Here is an 18732-nt window from a genome sequence, read left to right on the forward strand (position 1 = left end):
TTGGTTTGACAGCACAGGAGCCCCTCAGAAGTACCCGGACCTGCCGATTAACAAAGCAAAAGAGGGAAAGAGGGAGAGGGAAAGAGCAGGAAGGGCCGAGCAGCTCCCCAGGCGGTCCCTCCCCTCGCTGGGTCTGCGGCACATCCAGCACCGTGACACAAATCCTCGCCGGGTGCTGGAGATTAACATTTGGGTTATTGCCCTGTCAAGCGAGCGGCGCAGGAATTGATTTCACATTCAGCTGCCGCCGCCGTGATCTATGCAAGAAAAACGGCCTTATTAATCCTTATAACACGAGAAAACAGGAGAGGGAAACAGAAACTCCACCACACCTCCCGAGTTTGTTGGCCTATGAGGACGGCCTGAAGGATGGATGGGAAGGGCTGGGAGGAGGGCGCTGAGCTGCGCTGCCCCGCTCGCGTCCTCGTCCTGCTCCTCGGTTGCGGGTGATGCGTGAGGAGAACCCCCCGGAGCGGAGCAGGAGCCCCAGCAGGGCTGCAAAGCGCCGCGCTCACCTCGTCGAAGAGCTGCAGCATGATGGTGAGCACGTCGGGGTGGGCTTTGTCCACCTCGTCAAACAGCACCACGGCGTTGGGGCATTGCCGCAGCTTCTTGGTCAGCTGCCCGCCCTCCTCGTGGCCAACGTAGCCCGGAGGGGAGCCGATGAACTTGGCCACCTAGTGGGGGGATGAGGGGAGGGGGGGGGTGAGAGGAGACCTAGCCTTCATCATGGACAAACGGAGGGTCGCCATCCTTTGCATTGCATCCCTCAGGGGATGAGCTGGAAGGAAAGCGAGGGTGGCCAATGGTGGGCAATGGCTGCGATGAGGACATTTGTCCTTCATCCATTAACAAGTGCTCGGCAGCACCGTGACCAAACGGCCTTCGAAACCAGAAGGGAGAACTCCCAGCAAGGGAAATGCCTTGCAAACACCATGAGGAGGTTTGGACCACCTGAAGCATCCACAGCTCAAAGCACCGCCATGCAGTTATAGAACAGTGAGGGTTGGAAAGGACCTCCAGGATCCCCAACCCCAACCCATCCCATTGCGTCCACTGACCACGGCCCTAAACAGAGCCATAGAATCATTATGGTTGGAAAGGAACTCCAAGATCCCCAAATCCAACCCCAACCCATCCCACTGTGTTCACTGATCACGGCCCTAAACAGAGCCATAGAATCACAAAGGTTGGAAAAGACCTCCAAGATCCCCAACCCATCCCATTGTAACCACGGCCCTAAATAGAGCCATAGAATCACAAAGGTTGTTAAGATCTCCAAGATCCCCAAATCCAACCCCAATCCATTCCACTCTGTCCGCTGATCATGGCCCTAAATAGAACCATAGACTCACTGCACTTGGAAAAGGAATCCGAGATCCCCAAACTCAGCCCAACCCATCCCACTGTGTCCATGGGCCACGGCCCTAAATAGAGCCATAGAATCACAAAGGTTGGAAAAGACCTCCAAGATCTGCAACCCCAACCCCAACCCATCCCATTGTGTTCACTGATCACGGCCCTAAACAGAGCCATAGAATCATTATGGTTGTTAAGACCTCCAAGATCCCCAAATCCAACCCCAATCCGTCCCACTGACCACAGCCCTAAATAGAGCCACAGACTCGCTGAACTTGGAATCTGAGACCCCCAAACTCAGCCCAACCCATCCCACTGTAACCACGGACCACGGCCCTAAATAGAGCCATAGAATCACAAAGGTTGTTAAGACCCAGTCTCCAGCCCGACCCTCCCCATCCTGAAGCCGTGCCCCATAGCTCCTATGGGTCAAACTGCTCAGGTGGGTGCAGAGCAAAGCCCTGAGCCCTCAGCGTGACCCTCCCACAGCCACACTGGGGTGTCCCCAAGCGGGGCTCCATCTCTCACTGCTGCTGGGCAGCTCCCCATCATCACAGCCCCCTATTGGGGCAGATGTGAGCACCCGGCTGTTCCCTGTGCTGCCCTCTTCACTTCTCTGCTTGAAGGGAGAGCTCTCTTCTCCCTCCTCCTCCTCCTCCTCCTCCTCCTCTGCACCCTCTCCAAATGCTTTCCAGGCTGCAGCGCACTCATGGTTGGTTTCCCACCCCCCAGGACCCCCAGCTCCTTCTCTGCAGGAGTTCTCCTCCCATTCTGTGTACATACGATGCCATTGATGGAGATGCTGAAGAGCCCTGTTCCCAGGACGGAGCCCCGGGGGACATCACTGATCTCTGCCCCCACCTGCACACGGAGCCATTGACCACCACCCTCCGACCACGACCACCCACCCAACTCCTCATCCCCCAGTTCATCCACCCTTCAAACCCTCATCTCTGCAGTTCAGAGATCAGGATGAGGTGGGAGGCCGTGCCAAAGGCCTCGCACGAGCCCAGGTGGGTGACACCAACCACCCTCCCTTTATCCAATGATGCTGCCCCTCCATCACCCCCCCCCAAACCCATCCGCCGGCCCACAGACCAACCTCGTGCCTCTCCTGGAACTCCGACATGTCCAGTCTGATGAAACCCTATAAGAGAAAAGAAGAGCAGCTCTGAGTCTCCACGCACGCGCTCCAACCTCGGTCTCATCTCATAGGCTGTCCAGAAGGAGGTGGATGGACGCGCTGGTGGTTGCTTTGCCCTCGTGCCAAAGCTTTCAATGCAAAACCCTTCCAAGCAAAGCAGCTCGACCCACTCAGCCCAACACAACCTGTGGGGCCGAGGTCTCACCAGCAAAGGGGAGAGAGAGGAGCTCTTACCTTCTTCACGTCCTTGTGGAGGTACTTGGCCGTCTGCTTGGCCAGCTCCGTTTTACCTGTTGCAAACACAAGCACACGGTCAGGATCCCACCTCCACCTTCTGCTCCCCCACATAAAGAACTTCAGGGGGAGGGTGCAGAGTTTCTGATGCCTCCATCAGCTCTAAGATGGCCGACACAACGACACATGGGGCAGCTCAGTGCGTGCACACTTGGCCTCCCGGACAGCCCGCATCCAGAGCCACATGGCTGATACAACACAGCTCCCATCCGTATCTCACTTCAGTATCCATCCGTACCTCGTTTCAATATCCACTTATATCTTTATTTCAGCATCCATTCATACCTCATTTCAATATTCATTCATACCTCATTTCAACCCCCATTCATACCTCATTTCAACCCCCATTCATACCTCATTTCAATATCCATTCATACCCTACCTCAGCATTCATTCATACCTTGCCCAGGGAGGTGAATTGCCGGCGTTGCTTCGAATGCCACCATTTGGTTACTTGAAATCTCATTATTTTTAACTCTTTTCCTTCCCCTCCCCTCCGCCAGCCCCAAATAAAACTCCTTCTGCCCATCTCATCAACCAATGAGCTGCATCCCAGCTATATTATTCCCATCACCAACAGAATGGAGCCGTCTCAAAGCGATGGGAACGCCGAGGTTGGGGTTGTGAGCAGCCCATCCCTGCTGCCAGCCACCCACAGCTCCCACCTGCAGCTCCCACCCTCTGGGGCAGCGGGGCTCAACCTGGGCTCCTCTAAGGGAGAAATGTTCCCCCTTGGAGCTGGGGTGAGAGGGGTGGGAGGTGCGGGTGGGTGCCCTACAGGACCGCGGACAGCGCCCTTCCATTGGGGTGGGTTTGGGGCTTGGGGTCAGGTTGGGGAGGTCCAGGTTGGGTATTGGGGGAACATTTCTTCCTTAAAGAGCAGCCATGAAAGGCAGGGGGGGTCACTGCCCAATGGGGGTGTCCCAGAACTGCGGGATGCGGTCAGTGGGAATGGTGGGGATGGGGTTGGATTTGATCACCTTGGCCTATGGTCTACCCCAAGCTTTGTGATGCTATGGCTGTGTGCAGTGGGAATGGTGGGGATGGGGCTGGATTCGATCACGTTGGTCTACGGTCTACCCCAAGCTTTGTAATGGTGTCTGTGTGCATTGGGAATGGTGGGGATGGGGTTGGATTCGATCACCTCGATCTACCCCAAGCTTTATAATGGTGTCTGTGTGCAGTGGGAATAGTGGGGATGGGGCTGGATTCGATCACCTCGGTCTATCCCAAGCTTTGCGATGCTGTGTCTGTGTGCAGTGGGAATGGTGGGGATGGGGTTGGATTCGATCACCTTGCTCTATCCCAAGCTTTGTGATGGTGTCTGTGTGCAGTGGGAATGGTGGGGATGGGGCTGGATTTGATCACCTCGGTGTACCCCGAGCTTTGTGATGGCAGCCTGGGAGCAGCTCGGCACCCCGCTCACGTTACCTATCCCAGATGATCCCAAGAAGAGGAAGACCAGCGGGTGCTCCTCGTCGTACCAGCCGTTCTCCTTCCTCCGAATCGCTGCCACGGAAACAAAAGTCAAGGGTGGAGAAGGGGGGGGGGAGAAGGCGTATAAATCAATGACACAAAAGCAAGTATAATTATCACTAAGTATACACTATGTTTTACCGCTCTCTGCCCACTCCGAGTCCTCCCCGCCATTAGTGCTCTCTAATTTGATTAGCCGGCAAAGGCCCCAGAGACACCTAATCAGGTTAGCATGGATTTGGAAAGCTGCCCAGAGCAGATTTCGGATAAACTTTTCCAGGATGTGCACTCAGCGTTGCCAGGGAAACGGAGAGGAAGGGGGGGGGGGGGGGGGACAGGAGCTGAGTCCAGCAGCACGCCGGGCTCCCAGCTCAGCCTTCCTGCGAATAAAGCAGCTCTGCTCAAGTCTTGTGCTCGTTGTCGTGGTCGTTGTCGTCGCCGTCTGTTTGTTGGCTCCTCTTTTTCTCCCTCAAATGGTGGCAGAGCTCCGGGATCAATGCGGGTGACGCCGAATGGGCATCGAGGTGAAGGCACCGAAGGGAAAGTTTTACTCTTCTAACAACAGAAGGAAGGTTTGGAGGCCCCAACATCTGCTTCCCTCCCCTAATTCCCACAGCGCAGCCCAACTACCCACCAGTCTGGCTCACGGCGCTGGGGGAACCTCCCAGCCCAACCAGCTGAGATGGGATTTACCCCCTCGATCTCGTCAGGCACCGAATCAAAACGCTGCTCTAGAGAGATGGGAGGAAGGACCTTCCAAGGCAAGGGGAACAAACAGAGCGCAGCCAGCAGGCTGGACGGGGCCATGGGGCAAGAAATGGGCCCCGGCTCAGACCTTTTGCCTCAGTGGGCACGGTGGTGCCGGGGGGTTGGAGGTTGGGTTCTACTGGAGGCCTTTTCCAACCTTGGTAGCTCTGATTCCATGACTCTCAGTGTGCACGGTAGTGCTGGGTTGGTGGTTGGAGGTCGTTTCCAACCTTCATCAGTCTGTGATTCCACAGCTGGGCATGGTGAGGATGGACCAGCAGCTGGACATGATGGTCGGTAACTGCGTCCCACCCAGCTGGGCTGACAGGGCCGGGTTGGACAGGAGGACAGAGTGCCCTGAGAAGGGCAGAGCATGGGCACAGCTGCCCTGTAATGGGGGGGGTCAGCGTGCAAGGAGGTGTTCAGGACGGCACTGAGGGTTGTGGTCTGTAAGAGTTGGTGGGGATGGGGTTGGGATCAACCTGCGGATCTCAGAGGGCATTTCCAACCTTATTGACTACACAGCATCACCACGGTCGGGAAAGACATCCGAGATTCCCAAGTCCAACGGTCCACTCAACACCAACATTTCCCACTGAGCCACATCTCCCAGCGCAGCCCATGAACACCTCCAGGGATGGAGAATCCACCACCTCCTTGGGCAACCTAACTCCTAACCCTAACTCCGAACTCTAACTGCTAACCCTAAACATAACCCTAACTAAATACTGAAACCCTAACCCTAACTCCTAACCCTAACCATAACTGCAACCCTAACCCTAACCCTAACCCTAACTCCGAACTCTAACTGCTAACCCTAAACCTAACCCTAACTTACTACTGAAACCCTAACTCCTCACCCTAACCATAACCGCAACCCTAACCCTAAACCTAACACTAACCCTAACCTTAACCATAACCTCAACCCTAACACTAACCCTAACACTAACCCAAACCCTATCCCTATCCCTACCCCTAACTCCTAACCTTAACCCTAACTCCTAACCCTAACCCTAACCACAACCCTAACCCTAACTGCAACCCTAACCCTAGCCCTAACACAAACCCAAACCCTATCCCTAACCCTAACCTTAACCCTACTCCTAACCCTAACCCTAACCCTAACCCTAACTCCTAACCCTAACCCTAACCCTAACTCCTTACACCCAACCTTAACCCAAACGTTAATCCCCTACCTCTAACCCTAACTCCTATCCCTATCCCTAACCATAACCCTACCCTAACCCTAACCCTACACCTAACCCAAACACTAACCCTAACACTATCCCTAACCCTAACCCTAACCCTAACACTATCCCTATCCCTAACCCTAACCATAACCCTACACTAACCCTAACCCTATCCCTAACTCCTAACCCTACGAGTGGCCGTGGTGGGGATGGGATGGAGCTGGACTCGATGATCCTACAGACCTTTTCCAACCTTAGTGACCCTATAATCCTATTCTATGACACCAAAACTCAACAGCAGGCACCCCGGCACGGGCGCACGGATAGACCCTTGTGCAACAAAGCCATGGATGGACAGCAACGAGTCCTCAGCCAGCAGGAGGAGAGGAGGGAAGGCATTCAATAGCAGCAGCTGGGCTGGACACTGAGAGGGGGCTGAGGATTGACCTGACCGCAGTCACCGAGCACCTCCACCCCGAGCAGTCCTGCCTCCCGCCCCGGGCTCAGTTGTTGTTGTTGTTGTTTTAATGGATGGGGAATAACAAGGACACCGAGCATTTCTGCAGCTATTTCAGCCAAGATAATAAATGTAATAAACTTTTGCTCGGGGGCACGGAGTGACCACTCACAGGGGTCAGCCTGCTCGGCGCTGCGGAGGCGCTGAGGTTAAGTGCTGTATGTGTGTGTGTGCGTGTCGTTGCTTGATGTGGACATCAGGCTTTATGGATAAGCTCTGGGCTCCCTCGTGATATACACCGTGCCATAAAAGCTGCCACCAGGTTACTGCCTGTGATTCAGTGCCGCGTCTTGGCTGCACGGTGCTGACCGACACTGTCTACAGCGGGTTGGGGAGACCAATGGGGTGATGAGGTGTAAAAGATCTCCTATAAGCGGCCAGGATACGGCCCAGCCTCAAGCTTTGGAAAACCTGAACTATTCTGGTCGTCAATGAAGGGCCGCCAGCTTTACAGCTCTCCAACCCCAGAGCTGGTGGGTTTGGTGTTGGGAAGAGGAAGGAAGATGCTGTTTGGGGACAAAGCACAAGGGTTGGAAGGATGAGACCCATGGGCAGAGCTCTGGAAGCCGTCAGGAACGCTCCTTCCTTTGGGGTTCCCAACCCAACTCTTTGCCATCGCCACCCAATGGATCCACACTGAACCTCTGGGCAAGCTCAGCCGCAGGGCCGGCAGGAATGGCTGAGGAGGGCAGGCCAAGCTTCAGCACGAAGCTCAGACCTGGTGCCCATGTGAAGAGGCCAACGATGACGCCCAGCTCTTCTTCTTCTTTGGAGCCATTTCCAGCTCCGCCGCCGCGCTCCCACTTTATTTCGTCCATCCGTAACGGCGTAACTGTAGCGCTGCGCCTCCGAGAGGCCCTTCAGCTCGCTATTGAACTGATAAATTCACTGTATTACTTTACACAAATCAATACCCCAGCAGTTATCAGGGCTTGATGTGACCGAAATTGGTTTCAGCCAATTTGTGAGCGTAATAAATGTCCATTTATCAAATCAATTCATTCCGTGGTGCTCCTCGGACCACCCGGCTCGGGGTGCCAGGGGGTGACGATGTCCCCGGCTCCGTCCCCACCTTGGGATGGAGGACGAGCCCCTTCCTGGCCCCGTCTGACCTGACTGTGGTCCCATATTCCACCTGCACTTGGGCCTGTCCTGCCTTGCCCCAGCACACACCAAAACAAAGCGCTTGTAGGGGATCCCACCTGCTCTGCATTAGGGGCAGCTGAGGGTCACATCCCTGCTCATCTCTTTTCTTCCAGCTTTGCCACTCCAGCTGATTCCAGCCCTGTCGGTGCCCGGCAGGTTGAACAGATGGCCCACAATGCTCACAACTTCTACATCGAAAACCTCACGGCCCTTTTCCTTCCTCCTTCCTTCCTCAGCTTCAGGAAGGGTCCCACCACAAAGAATGACCCTACGGTGCTATGGAAGCGCTTCAGTCCAGCAGGGCTACAGAGTCAGATAGAACTGTATCATCAACCAAGGTGGGAAAGACCTCTAAGATGTCCTCAAGTCCAACCATCAACCCATCATCCAACCCAACACCATCATGCCCACTAAGCACGTCCCTCAAATCTCCCCTATGGGTTTGGTTGTGTTTTGTATGCCGTGCTATAAGGTGAGATGTCCCATATGGGTTTGGTTGTTTGCCTGCTGTGCTACAAGGTGAGATGACCCCTATGGGTTTGGTTGTGGTGTTTGCCTGCTGTTCTATAAGGTGAGATGACCCATATGGGTTTGGTTGTGGTGTTTGCCTGCCGTTCTATAAGGTGAGATGTCCCATATGGGTTTGGTTGTTTGCCTGCCGTTCTATAAGGTGAGATGACCCCTATGGGTTTGGTTGTGGTGTTTGCCTACTGTGGTATAAGGTGAGATGTCCCATATGGGTTTGGTTGTGGTGTTTGTATGCCATTCTATAAGGTGAGATGTCCCATATGGGTTTGGTTGTGGTGTTTCTATGCCGTGCTACAAGGTGAGAAGCCCCATATGGGTTTGGTTGTGGTGAACCAGGCAGCAGCAGCAGCAGCACCTCCATCACTGATCAACATGCAGTGCCCTCAGAGCTGCCCCGTTCCACCCCAGCAGGCAGCATCCACCTCCTCCCAGCCTGCCCAGTGGGGCAGAAGGCAGAGCTGTGCCCTGCTGCACCCCCAGGGCTGGCAGGAGGGGTTGTTGCCCTCTGGGGTCCCTTTGGTGGTAACATCACGGCAGCGTGTGCAATGCGAGCGCCCCGACCCCATAGCCCATACCCCATACCCCATACTCCATAGCCCATAGCCCATAGCCCATAGCCCATACCCCCATAGCCACACAGTGATCCCGCAGCTCAGGGCCCCTTTGTGCTGCCCCGGAGCCTGCTTGGACGGCGGGTTGAATCCAATTAGTCAATTAAGGAGCTGTTATAAATGACACAAATGGGCGACGCGAGGGGGGCGCCGCGCGGCCGCAATCTGTGCACGGAGGAGCCCTGCAACGTGGCAGCAGAAAGCAATGGAAGCAATGGGGAACGGAGATCGGGAACTGCTCAAGTTGCTCGGAAGAAAAGAGAAAACAGGGCTGGAAATTCATCCTGCCTGAAAGAAAACGGGGGCAGAAGGGGGAGGAGGGGGGAGGAGGGGCCGGATCCTCTCCTCTACCTTTTGGTCTGATGTCCTGAGGCTGCTGGATGTGGGGGGGGGGGAGAAACGGAGCGCATTCCCTATAATTCAATAAGAGAAACCTCCATAAAGGCGGCCGCTTTAATGCGCGCAAACACCACCTGTGTCAGAAGCAGGAGCTGCCCATTAATCAAAGCTTCCCAATTAGCCCGAGCCGCTGCCCCCAGGCACAGCCGCTGTGGGAGCAGAGGGGCTCTGCTGTGCTTCGCAGGGCTCCGAGCTGGCCCAGCACCCCCCTTTGTTGGCTGGGCTTTGTAGCTGGTGCTCTGCTTGCTGCTCACACCTCAGCCCTCCCTGCCCGCCTTGCAGACACCGGATTCGGGTACAAGGGAGGCAAAACTGCTCTGGTTTATTTTTGCCCTCAGCTCCATCAGATCATCAGCGCTCCCTCCCAGCCCTGCTGGACGCCTGTATAGAATCATAGTATCATAGAATGACTCAGGTTGGAAAAGGACCTTGAAGATCATCAGGTCCAACCGCAGCCCAACCAGTACCCCATCTCTTAAAAAACAACCACGAAACAACACCACAACAACAACCCTCTGCTAAATCATATCCCTGAATACCACATCCAAACGGCTCCTAAACACATCAGGGATGGCCATTCAACCACCTCCTTGGGGAGCCCTTTCCAGTCCCTAACCATGTCTATCCCATTCCAGTCCCTAACCATGTCTATCCCATTCCAGTCCCTAACCATGTCTATCCCATTCCAGTCCCTAACCGTGTGTATCCCATTCCAGTCCCTAACCATGTGTATCCCATTCCAGTCCCTAACCATGTCTATCCCATTCCAGTCCCTAACCATGTGTATCCCATTCCAGTCCCTAACCGTGTGTATCCCATTCCAGTCCCTAACCATGTGTATCCCATTCCAGTCCCTAACCATGTGTATCCCATTCCAGTCCCTAACCACGTGTATCCCATTCCAGTCCCTAACCATGTGTATCCCATTCCAGTCCCTAACCATGTGTATCCCATTCCAGTCCCTAACCGTGTGTATCCCATTCCAGTCCCTAACCGTGTGTATCCCATTCCAGTCCCTAACCATGTCTATCCCATTCCAGTCCCTAACCGTGTCTATCCCATTCCAGTCCCTAACCATGTGTATCCCATTCCAGTCCCTAACCATGTCTATCCCATTCCAGTCCCTAACCATGTGTATCCCATTCCAGTCCCTAACCACCCTTTCTGTAAAGAAGTTCTTCCTAATATCCAACCTGAACTTGCCCTGGCGCAACTTGAGGCCATTTCCCCTCGTCCTGTCACAAGTCAGTAGTGAGAATAGACCTGCCCCACTCTCACTGTAAGAACCTTTCAGGTACTGGCAGACGGCAATAAGGTCTCCCCTCAGCCTCCTCTTCCTCAGACTAAACAGCCCCAGCTTCCTTAGTCTCTCCTCATAGGGCTGATTCTCCAAGCCCTTCACGAGCCTCGCTGCCCTTCTCTGGACCTGCTCCAGTACCTCCATGTCCTTCTTGTGCTGAGGTGCCCAAAACTGGACACAGTACTCGAGGTGAGGCCTCACCAATGCCGAGTACAGGGGCAGGATGACTTCCTTAGACCTGCTGGTGTATCCACCAGCACAGCCAGCAGAGGCCAGGCTCTCCGCTTCCTCATCCGTTCATTTCCTTCTTAAGAGGGGAAAACACAGAACTCCAAGTGCAGTAACAGCAGCTCCGGATAAAGGAGACATTGGATGCTGTTTCCAAGGGAAACTGGGACCAACCGGAGGAGGTAGGGCAGGTATTGACCTCCTCCTGATGCTGCTCTGCACTGAGCTGCAGCTTCCAGGCCAGGGATGCCAACCTTTGGGTGCTGAGGGAGAAGAGTGGGGCGGTGACCCCCCCGTGTCAGCCTTGCTAATGGTCCCTCTTGAGCTGAGGTAGCACACGCAGCCAGGGAACAAACACATGCGGCTGTATGGGAACAGGACCAAGCTGACGGAAAGGAGCTCTGCGGAGAAGCACCTGGCTGACATAGTTGGCCAATGGTTGGCCAATAGTTGATCAGTGGTTGGCCAATGGTTGGCTAATATGTGGCCAATAGTTGACCAACAGTTGACCAGTGGTTGGCTAACAGGTGACCAATGGTTGGCCAATAGTTGATCAGTGGTTGTCCAATGGTTGGCTAACATGTGACCAATAGTTGACCAACAGTTGACCAATGGTTGGTCAATAGTTGACCACTGGTTGGCTAACAGGTGACCAATGGTTAGCCAATAGTTGATCAGTGGTTGGCTAACAGGTGACCAATAGTTGGCCAAAAACTGTCCATCACTTGACTAATGGTTGGCTAACAAGTGACCAATGGTTGGCCAGTAATTGACCCATGGTTGGCTAACAGGTGGCCAACGGTTGACCAATGATTGACCAACAGGTGACCAATGATTGGCCAATAGCTGACCAACGGTTGGCCAATGGTTGACCAACAGTTGACCAGTGGTTGGCTAACAGGTGACCAACGGTTGACCACTGGTTGGCCAACAGTTGACTGCAGGCTGACCACAGACTCTCAGTGTGCCCTGGAGGCCCCTGTGGATCTCTGACCCCCATCTTCCTTGTGGAACAAACCCCCCGAGGGAAAGCAGCACCCAGAAACCCCCCAGAGCAGCCCGTGTGGGGGGTATTTACATACAAAAAGCCATAGAGAACCGCCGGGGAGCTCCCAATGAATAACATTCCTAAGGCAAACGTGGGTTGGATCTCACCTGCCCCCACTGTGGCGATGGCGCTCTCCTGGCCGATGATGTGCTCCTTCAGACGCTGCTCCAGGGGGAACCTGCGGCGCTCCTCCAACTCCCGACGGCGCTGCTCCTCCTGGAACTGCAAAGGGGAGAAAGCATTGGGAGCAGGAACGGGATGGGCAGGGACGGGAACGACGGCTTCCAAAGGGGGATGGGAGAATGGAGGGGATGGAGGGGAACACCTGTATCTAAAGGGGATGTGGGAATGGAGGGGATGGAGGGGAACATCTAAATCTATAGGGGGTGTGAGTATGGAGGGGATGGAGGGGAACGCCTAAATCTAAAGGGGATGTGGGAATGGAGGGGATGGAAGGGAATGCCTGCATCTAAAGGGGGATGTGGGAATGGAGGGGATGGAGGGGAACGCCTGTATCTAAAGGGGATGTAAGAATGAAGGGGATGGAGGGGAATGCCTGTATCTAAAGGGGGATGTGAGTAAGGAGGGGATGGAGGGGAACAATTGTATCTAAAGGGGGATGTGAGTATGGAGGGGATGGAGGGGAACAATTGTATCTAAAGGGGATGTAAGAATGAAGGGGATGGAGGGGAACACCTGTATCTAAAGGGGGATGTGGGAATAGAGGGGATGGAGGGGAACAATTGTATCTAAAGGGGGATGTGAGTAAGGAGGGGATGGAGGGGAACACCTGTATCTAAAGGGGGATGTGAGTATGGAGGGGATGGAGGGGAACAGTTGTATCTAAAGGGGATGTAAGAATAAAGGGGATGGAGGGGAATGCCTGTATCTAAAGGGGGATGTGAGTAAGGAGGGGATGGAGGGGAATGCCTGTATCTAAAGGGGGATGTGGGAATGGAGGGGATGGAGGGGAACAATTGTATCTAAAGGGGATGTGAGTATGGAGGGGATGGAGGGGAACAATTGTATCTAAAGGGGGATGTGAGTATGGAGGGGATGGAGGGGAACGCCTGTATCTAAAGGGGATGTAAGAATGGAGGGGATGGAGGGGAACGCCTGTATCTAAAGGGGGCTATGAGAATGGAGGGGATGGAAGGGAATGCCTGTATCTAAAGGGGGATGTGAGTATGGAGGGGTTGGAGGGGAACAATTGTATCTAAAGGGGATGTGAGTATGGAGGGGATGGAGGGGAACAATTGTATCTAAAGGGGATGTAAGAATGAAGGGGATGGAGGGGAACAATTGTATCTAAAGGGGATGTGGGAATGGAGGGGATGGAGGGGAACAATTGTATCTAAAGGGGATGTGGGAATGAAGGGGATGGAGGGGAATGTCTGTATCTAAAGGGGATGTAAGAATGGAGGGGATGGAGGGGAACAATTGTATCTAAAGGGGCTGTGGGAATGGAGGGGATGGAGGGGAACAATTGTATCTAAAGGGGCTGTGGGAATGGAGGGGATGGAGGGGAACAATTGTATCTAAAGGGGCTGTGGGAATGGAGGGGATAGACTGCGTGACAGAGCGTGGGGAAATGGTTCCATAGGAAAAGAGTTGAGGTACAGACTGGATGTGAAGTGTTTCTGATAAGGGCGGTGAGCGACTACTGGCACAGGTTGACCATAGAGGTGTTGGATGTCACATCCCTGGTCAGGTTGGATGGGGCTGTGAGCACCTAACAACGAGCTGTGGGTGTCCCATGAGTGGGACCAGGTGGCTTTTGGAGGTCCCTTCCCGCTCCCGCTGCTGTGCTCTATGGTTCCATACAGCTTTATAGCCCGGGTAGGATGGCACCAACTCCCAGGGATGCTCCCCCATACGTCCCCATTCCGCTCAGCTGGGAACCCGCGACGAGAGCGAGAGAAATCCCAATAAATTAAAAATACATATGAAAAGTCCCTTGTTCTTCTGTCAGCGGGATATGTAAATAAAATCTATGGGCTGTGCCCACGCGGTTAATAGCTCTGCCAATTCATTCGATGGCAGTGATTAAAACGAGCAATAAATTCACAAAGACTCTCAATGGAGAAGCAGGAATTGGGGCGGCTGAGACCCCCGGAGCGCCGCGTTCATCACATCCGCCCGTCCTGCCTTATGTTTTATACACACACACACCGTCATCCGCGGCAGGAATTTATCTCCTTTGCTCTCCTCAGTCTATTTGTTAAGCGTCAAATCCAACGTGGGTTGTTGGTTTGGGCTGTTGGGTTTGGCCAACGTTGCACCCTGGGGATCATTTGCCCAGCAGCGATTCCTGCTCCTCCTCCTCCTCCTCCTCCTCCTCCCATTAAGATCCAAAGGGCTTTTGAGCTGGGTTTTGCTGCCTCCCAGCTCTGCAGCGTCTCCCTCCCACCCAGCACGGAACGCAAACGTTCCACGCTCGGGACGTGGATCTGAGCTCTGCTCTGTCCTATGGGAGCACAGATATGGCCGCCTGGCTGAATCACTTCTCAGCGCAGTCACTGTCCCTGCATCAACCATCCATCACCCCCAGCTCCCATATCCTTTCAACCTCATCTTTCCAACAGACAAGCTGAAATGCCAACCTGCAGAGCACGGCCTGAGGGACGCGACGTGGGGCGACGCGGTGCCACTCATTCCCAGTGCAGCACGGAGCCTTCCCAGCCCCAAAGCTGGCTGCAAACTGGGGCTCCCAACCCCCCGGGGGCTCCTTCTGCTTGGGAACCACAGCCCCCACCCCAGCAGGTCCCGTCCCTGGGGCTCCATGATCCAGGAGCGGTGCAGCCCAGCTCACCTTGGCCTCCGACGCCTTCAGGAGGTTCATCACCTCCCCCTCGCGGGCGTAATCCAGCGGCATGTGGCCCATCTCGTTCTTCTGCAGCGGGTTGGCACCTGTGGGCAGGGAGAAAAGGGGGGAAGGTCAGGGAGCCCCGCACCCCCAGCAGCTCCTATGGGGGGAGGGGGGTCCCGGTCTGAGCTGTGCACGCAGGGATAAGCCCATGGGCTGTGGGGTAACACGGCTCCGCTCTTTGGGGAGCATTGGGAACAACCAGTCGGTAAAGCAGAGATTGAAATGCTATGGGGGGATGTGGGGTGCACAGAGAGAGATAAACCTGCGTGGGGAGCACAAACTGGTCCCAGTTCTGTACTGGGAATGAGCGGGGTGGATGCAGAGAAAGCTTGGGGAAGGGCAGGCCAAAGTCTGGAGGCAGAGATGTGGGGTAACAGGGGAGACACCAGTATGGCACCATGGGAATAGAAGGGACACCAGTATGGCACCATGGGAATAGGGGAGACACCAGTATGGCACCATGGGAATAGGGGAGACACCAGTATGGCACCATGGGAATAGGGGAGACACCAGTATGGCACCATGGGAATAGGGGAGACACCAGTATGGCACCATGGGAATAGGAAGGACACCAGTATGGCTCCATGGGAATAGGGGAGACACCAGTATGGCACCAAGGGAATAGGGGAGACACCAGTATGGCACCATGGGAATAGGGAGACACCAGTATGGCACCATGGGAATAGGGGAGACACCAGTATGGCACCATGGGAATAGGGAGACACCAGTATGGCACCATGGGAATAGGGGAGACACCAGAATGGCACCATGGGAATAGGGAGACACCAGTATGGCACCATGGGAATAGGGGAGACACCAGTATGGCACCATGGGAATAGGGAGACACCAGTATGGCACCATGGGAATAGAAGGACACCAGTATGGCACCATGGGAATAGGGGAGACACCAGTATGGCACCATGGGAATAGGAAGGACACCAGTATGGCACCATGGGAATAGGGGAGACACCAGTATGGCACCATGGGAATAGGGGAGACACCAGTATGGCACCATGGGAATAGGGGAGACACCAGTATGGCACCATGGGAATAGGGGAGACACCAGTATGGCACCATGGGAATAGGAAGGAAACCAGTATGGCACCATGGGAATAGGGGAGACACCAGTATGGCACCATGGGAATAGGGGAGACACCAGTATGGCACCATGGGAATAGGAAGGACACCAGTATGGCACCATGGGAATAGGGGAGACACCAGTATGGCACCATGGGAATAGGAAGGACACCAGTATGGCACCATGGGAATAGGAAGGACACCAGTATGGCACCATGGGAATAGGGGAGACACCAGTATGGCACCATGGGAATAGGGGAGACACCAGTATGGCACCATGGGAATAGGGGAGACACCAGTATGGCACCATGGGAATAGGGGAGACACCAGTATGGCACCATGGGAATAGAAGGGACACCAGTATGGCACCATGGGAATAGAAGGACACCAGTATGGCACCATGGGAATAGGGAAGACACCAGTATGGCACCATGGGAATAGGAAGGACACCAGTATGGCACCATGGGAATAGGGGAGAAACCAGTATGGCACCATGGGAATAGGGGAGACACCAGTATGGCACCATGGGAATAGGGGAGACACCAGAATGGCACCATGGGAATAGGGGAGACACCAGTATGGCACCATGGGAATAGGAAGGACACCAGTATGGCACCATGGGAATAGGAAGGACACCAGTATGGCACCATGGGAATAGGAAGGACACCAGTATGGCACCATGGGAATAGGAAGGACACCAGTATGGCACCATGGGAATAGGGGAGACACCAGTGTGGCACCATGGGAATAGGAAGGACACCAGTATGGCACCATGGGAATAGGAAGGACACCAGTATGGCACCATGGGAATAGGGGAGACACCAGTATGGCACCATGGGAATAGGAAGGACACCAGTATGGCACCATGGGAATAGGAAGGACACCAGTATGGCACCATGGGAATAGGGGAGACACCAGTATGGCACCATGGGAATAGGAAGGACACCAGTATGGCACCATGGGAATAGGGGAGACACCAGTATGGCACCATGGGAATAGGGGAGACACCAGTATGGCACCATGGGAATAGGGGAGACACCAGTATGGCACCATGGGAATAGGAAGGACACCAGTATGGCACCATGGGAATAGGAAGGACACCAGTATGGCACCATGGGAATAGGGGAGACACCAGTATGGCACCATGGGAATAGGGGAGACACCAGTATGGCACCATGGGAATAGGGGAGACACCAGTATGGCACCATGGGAATAGGGGAGACACCAGTATGGCACCATGGGAATAGGGGAGACACCAGTATGGCACCATGGGAATAGGGGAGACACCAGAATGGCACCATGGGAATAGGGGAGACACCAGTATGGCACCATGGGAATAGGGGAGACACCAGTATGGCACCATGGGAATAGGAAGGACACCAATATGGCACCATGGGAATAGGAAGGACACCAGTATGGCACCATGGGAATAGGAAGGACACCAGTATGGCACCATGGGAATAGGAAGGACACCAGTATGGCACCATGGGAATAGGAAGGACACCAGTATGGCACCATGGGAATAGGAAGGACACCAGTGTGGCACCATGGGAATAGGAAGGACACCAGTATGGCACCATGGGAATAGGAAGGACACCAGTATGGCACCATGGGAATAGGGGAGACACCAGTATGGCACCATGGGAATAGGAAGGACACCAATATGGCACCATGGGAATAGGAAGGACACCAGTATGGCACCATGGGAATAGGGGAGACACCAGTATGGCACCATGGGAATAGGAAGGACACCAGTATGGCACCATGGGAATAGGAAGGACACCAGTATGGCACCATGGGAATAGGGGAGACACCAGTATGGCACCATGGGAATAGGAAGGACACCAGTATGGCACCATGGGAATAGGGGAGACACCAGTATGGCACCATGGGAATAGGAGGGACACCAGTATGGCACCATGGGAATAGGGGAGACACCAGTATGGCACCATGGGAATAGGAAGGACACCAGTATGGCACCATGGGAATAGGAAGGACACCAGTATGGCACCATGGGAATAGGAAGGACACCAGTATGGCACCATGGGAATAGGGGAGACACCAGTATGGCACCATGGGAATAGGAAGGACACCAGTATGGCACCATGGGAATAGAAGGACACCAGTATGGCACCATGGGAATAGGAAGGACACCAGTATGGCACCATGGGAATAGGGGAGACACCAGTATGGCACCATGGGAATAGGGGAGACACCAGTATGGCACCATGGGAATAGGAAGGACACCAGTATGGCACCATGGGAATAGGGGAGACACCAGTATGGCACCATGGGAATAGGAAGGACACCAGTATGGCACCATGGGAATAGGAAGGACACCAGTATGGCACCATGGGAATAGGAAGGACACCAGTATGGCACCATGGGAATAGGAAGGACACCAGTATGGCACCATGGGAATAGGGGAGACAGGATAAGGGAGGTGATGGGGTTGGGGCTGGAGCTCGATCCCCTGCATGGGGAGGTGTTGAGGGGGGGGCTGCAATTCCATCCTCGAGGCTTCCCCCCCAAAAGGACGGCTGTGGGTCGTCCCTCCGAACCCCCGTCCCTATCGATAACAGCCACCCACCCAATATTGGCTCAGTCCCCTCCGTTAATGGCTTTGACGACTTGACTAATTGCGGCAATAATTGATAGAGCCCGGCTCGTCCATCCCCACCCCATAAATAACGCTGTCCCCCCTCCTGCTAATGGCACATCGCCGCGGCCGCCGGCCTGACCTCCTCCTCCCACCGCCGCCCACGCCGCCATAATGGGAGCCCATCCGTCACCTCCCGC

General features: G+C 54.6%; 1 protein-coding gene across 1 annotated transcript in view; it reads right to left on the reverse strand.

The window, feature by feature from the left end:
* Window positions 1-18732, reverse strand: part of LOC140264892 (mitochondrial disaggregase-like) — a 72499-nt gene that overhangs the window by 6918 nt on the left and 46849 nt on the right. The window contains 6 exon segments of the mRNA XM_072360790.1: window positions 516-677; window positions 2462-2506; window positions 2738-2793; window positions 4229-4306; window positions 12095-12209; window positions 14800-14897. Coding sequence (XP_072216891.1) covers window positions 516-677; window positions 2462-2506; window positions 2738-2793; window positions 4229-4306; window positions 12095-12209; window positions 14800-14897 — 554 coding nt within the window.

The sequence above is a fragment of the Excalfactoria chinensis genome, unplaced genomic scaffold (assembly GCF_039878825.1).
Source record: "Excalfactoria chinensis isolate bCotChi1 unplaced genomic scaffold, bCotChi1.hap2 Scaffold_336, whole genome shotgun sequence".
Classification (NCBI taxonomy): Eukaryota; Metazoa; Chordata; class Aves; order Galliformes; family Phasianidae; genus Excalfactoria; species Excalfactoria chinensis.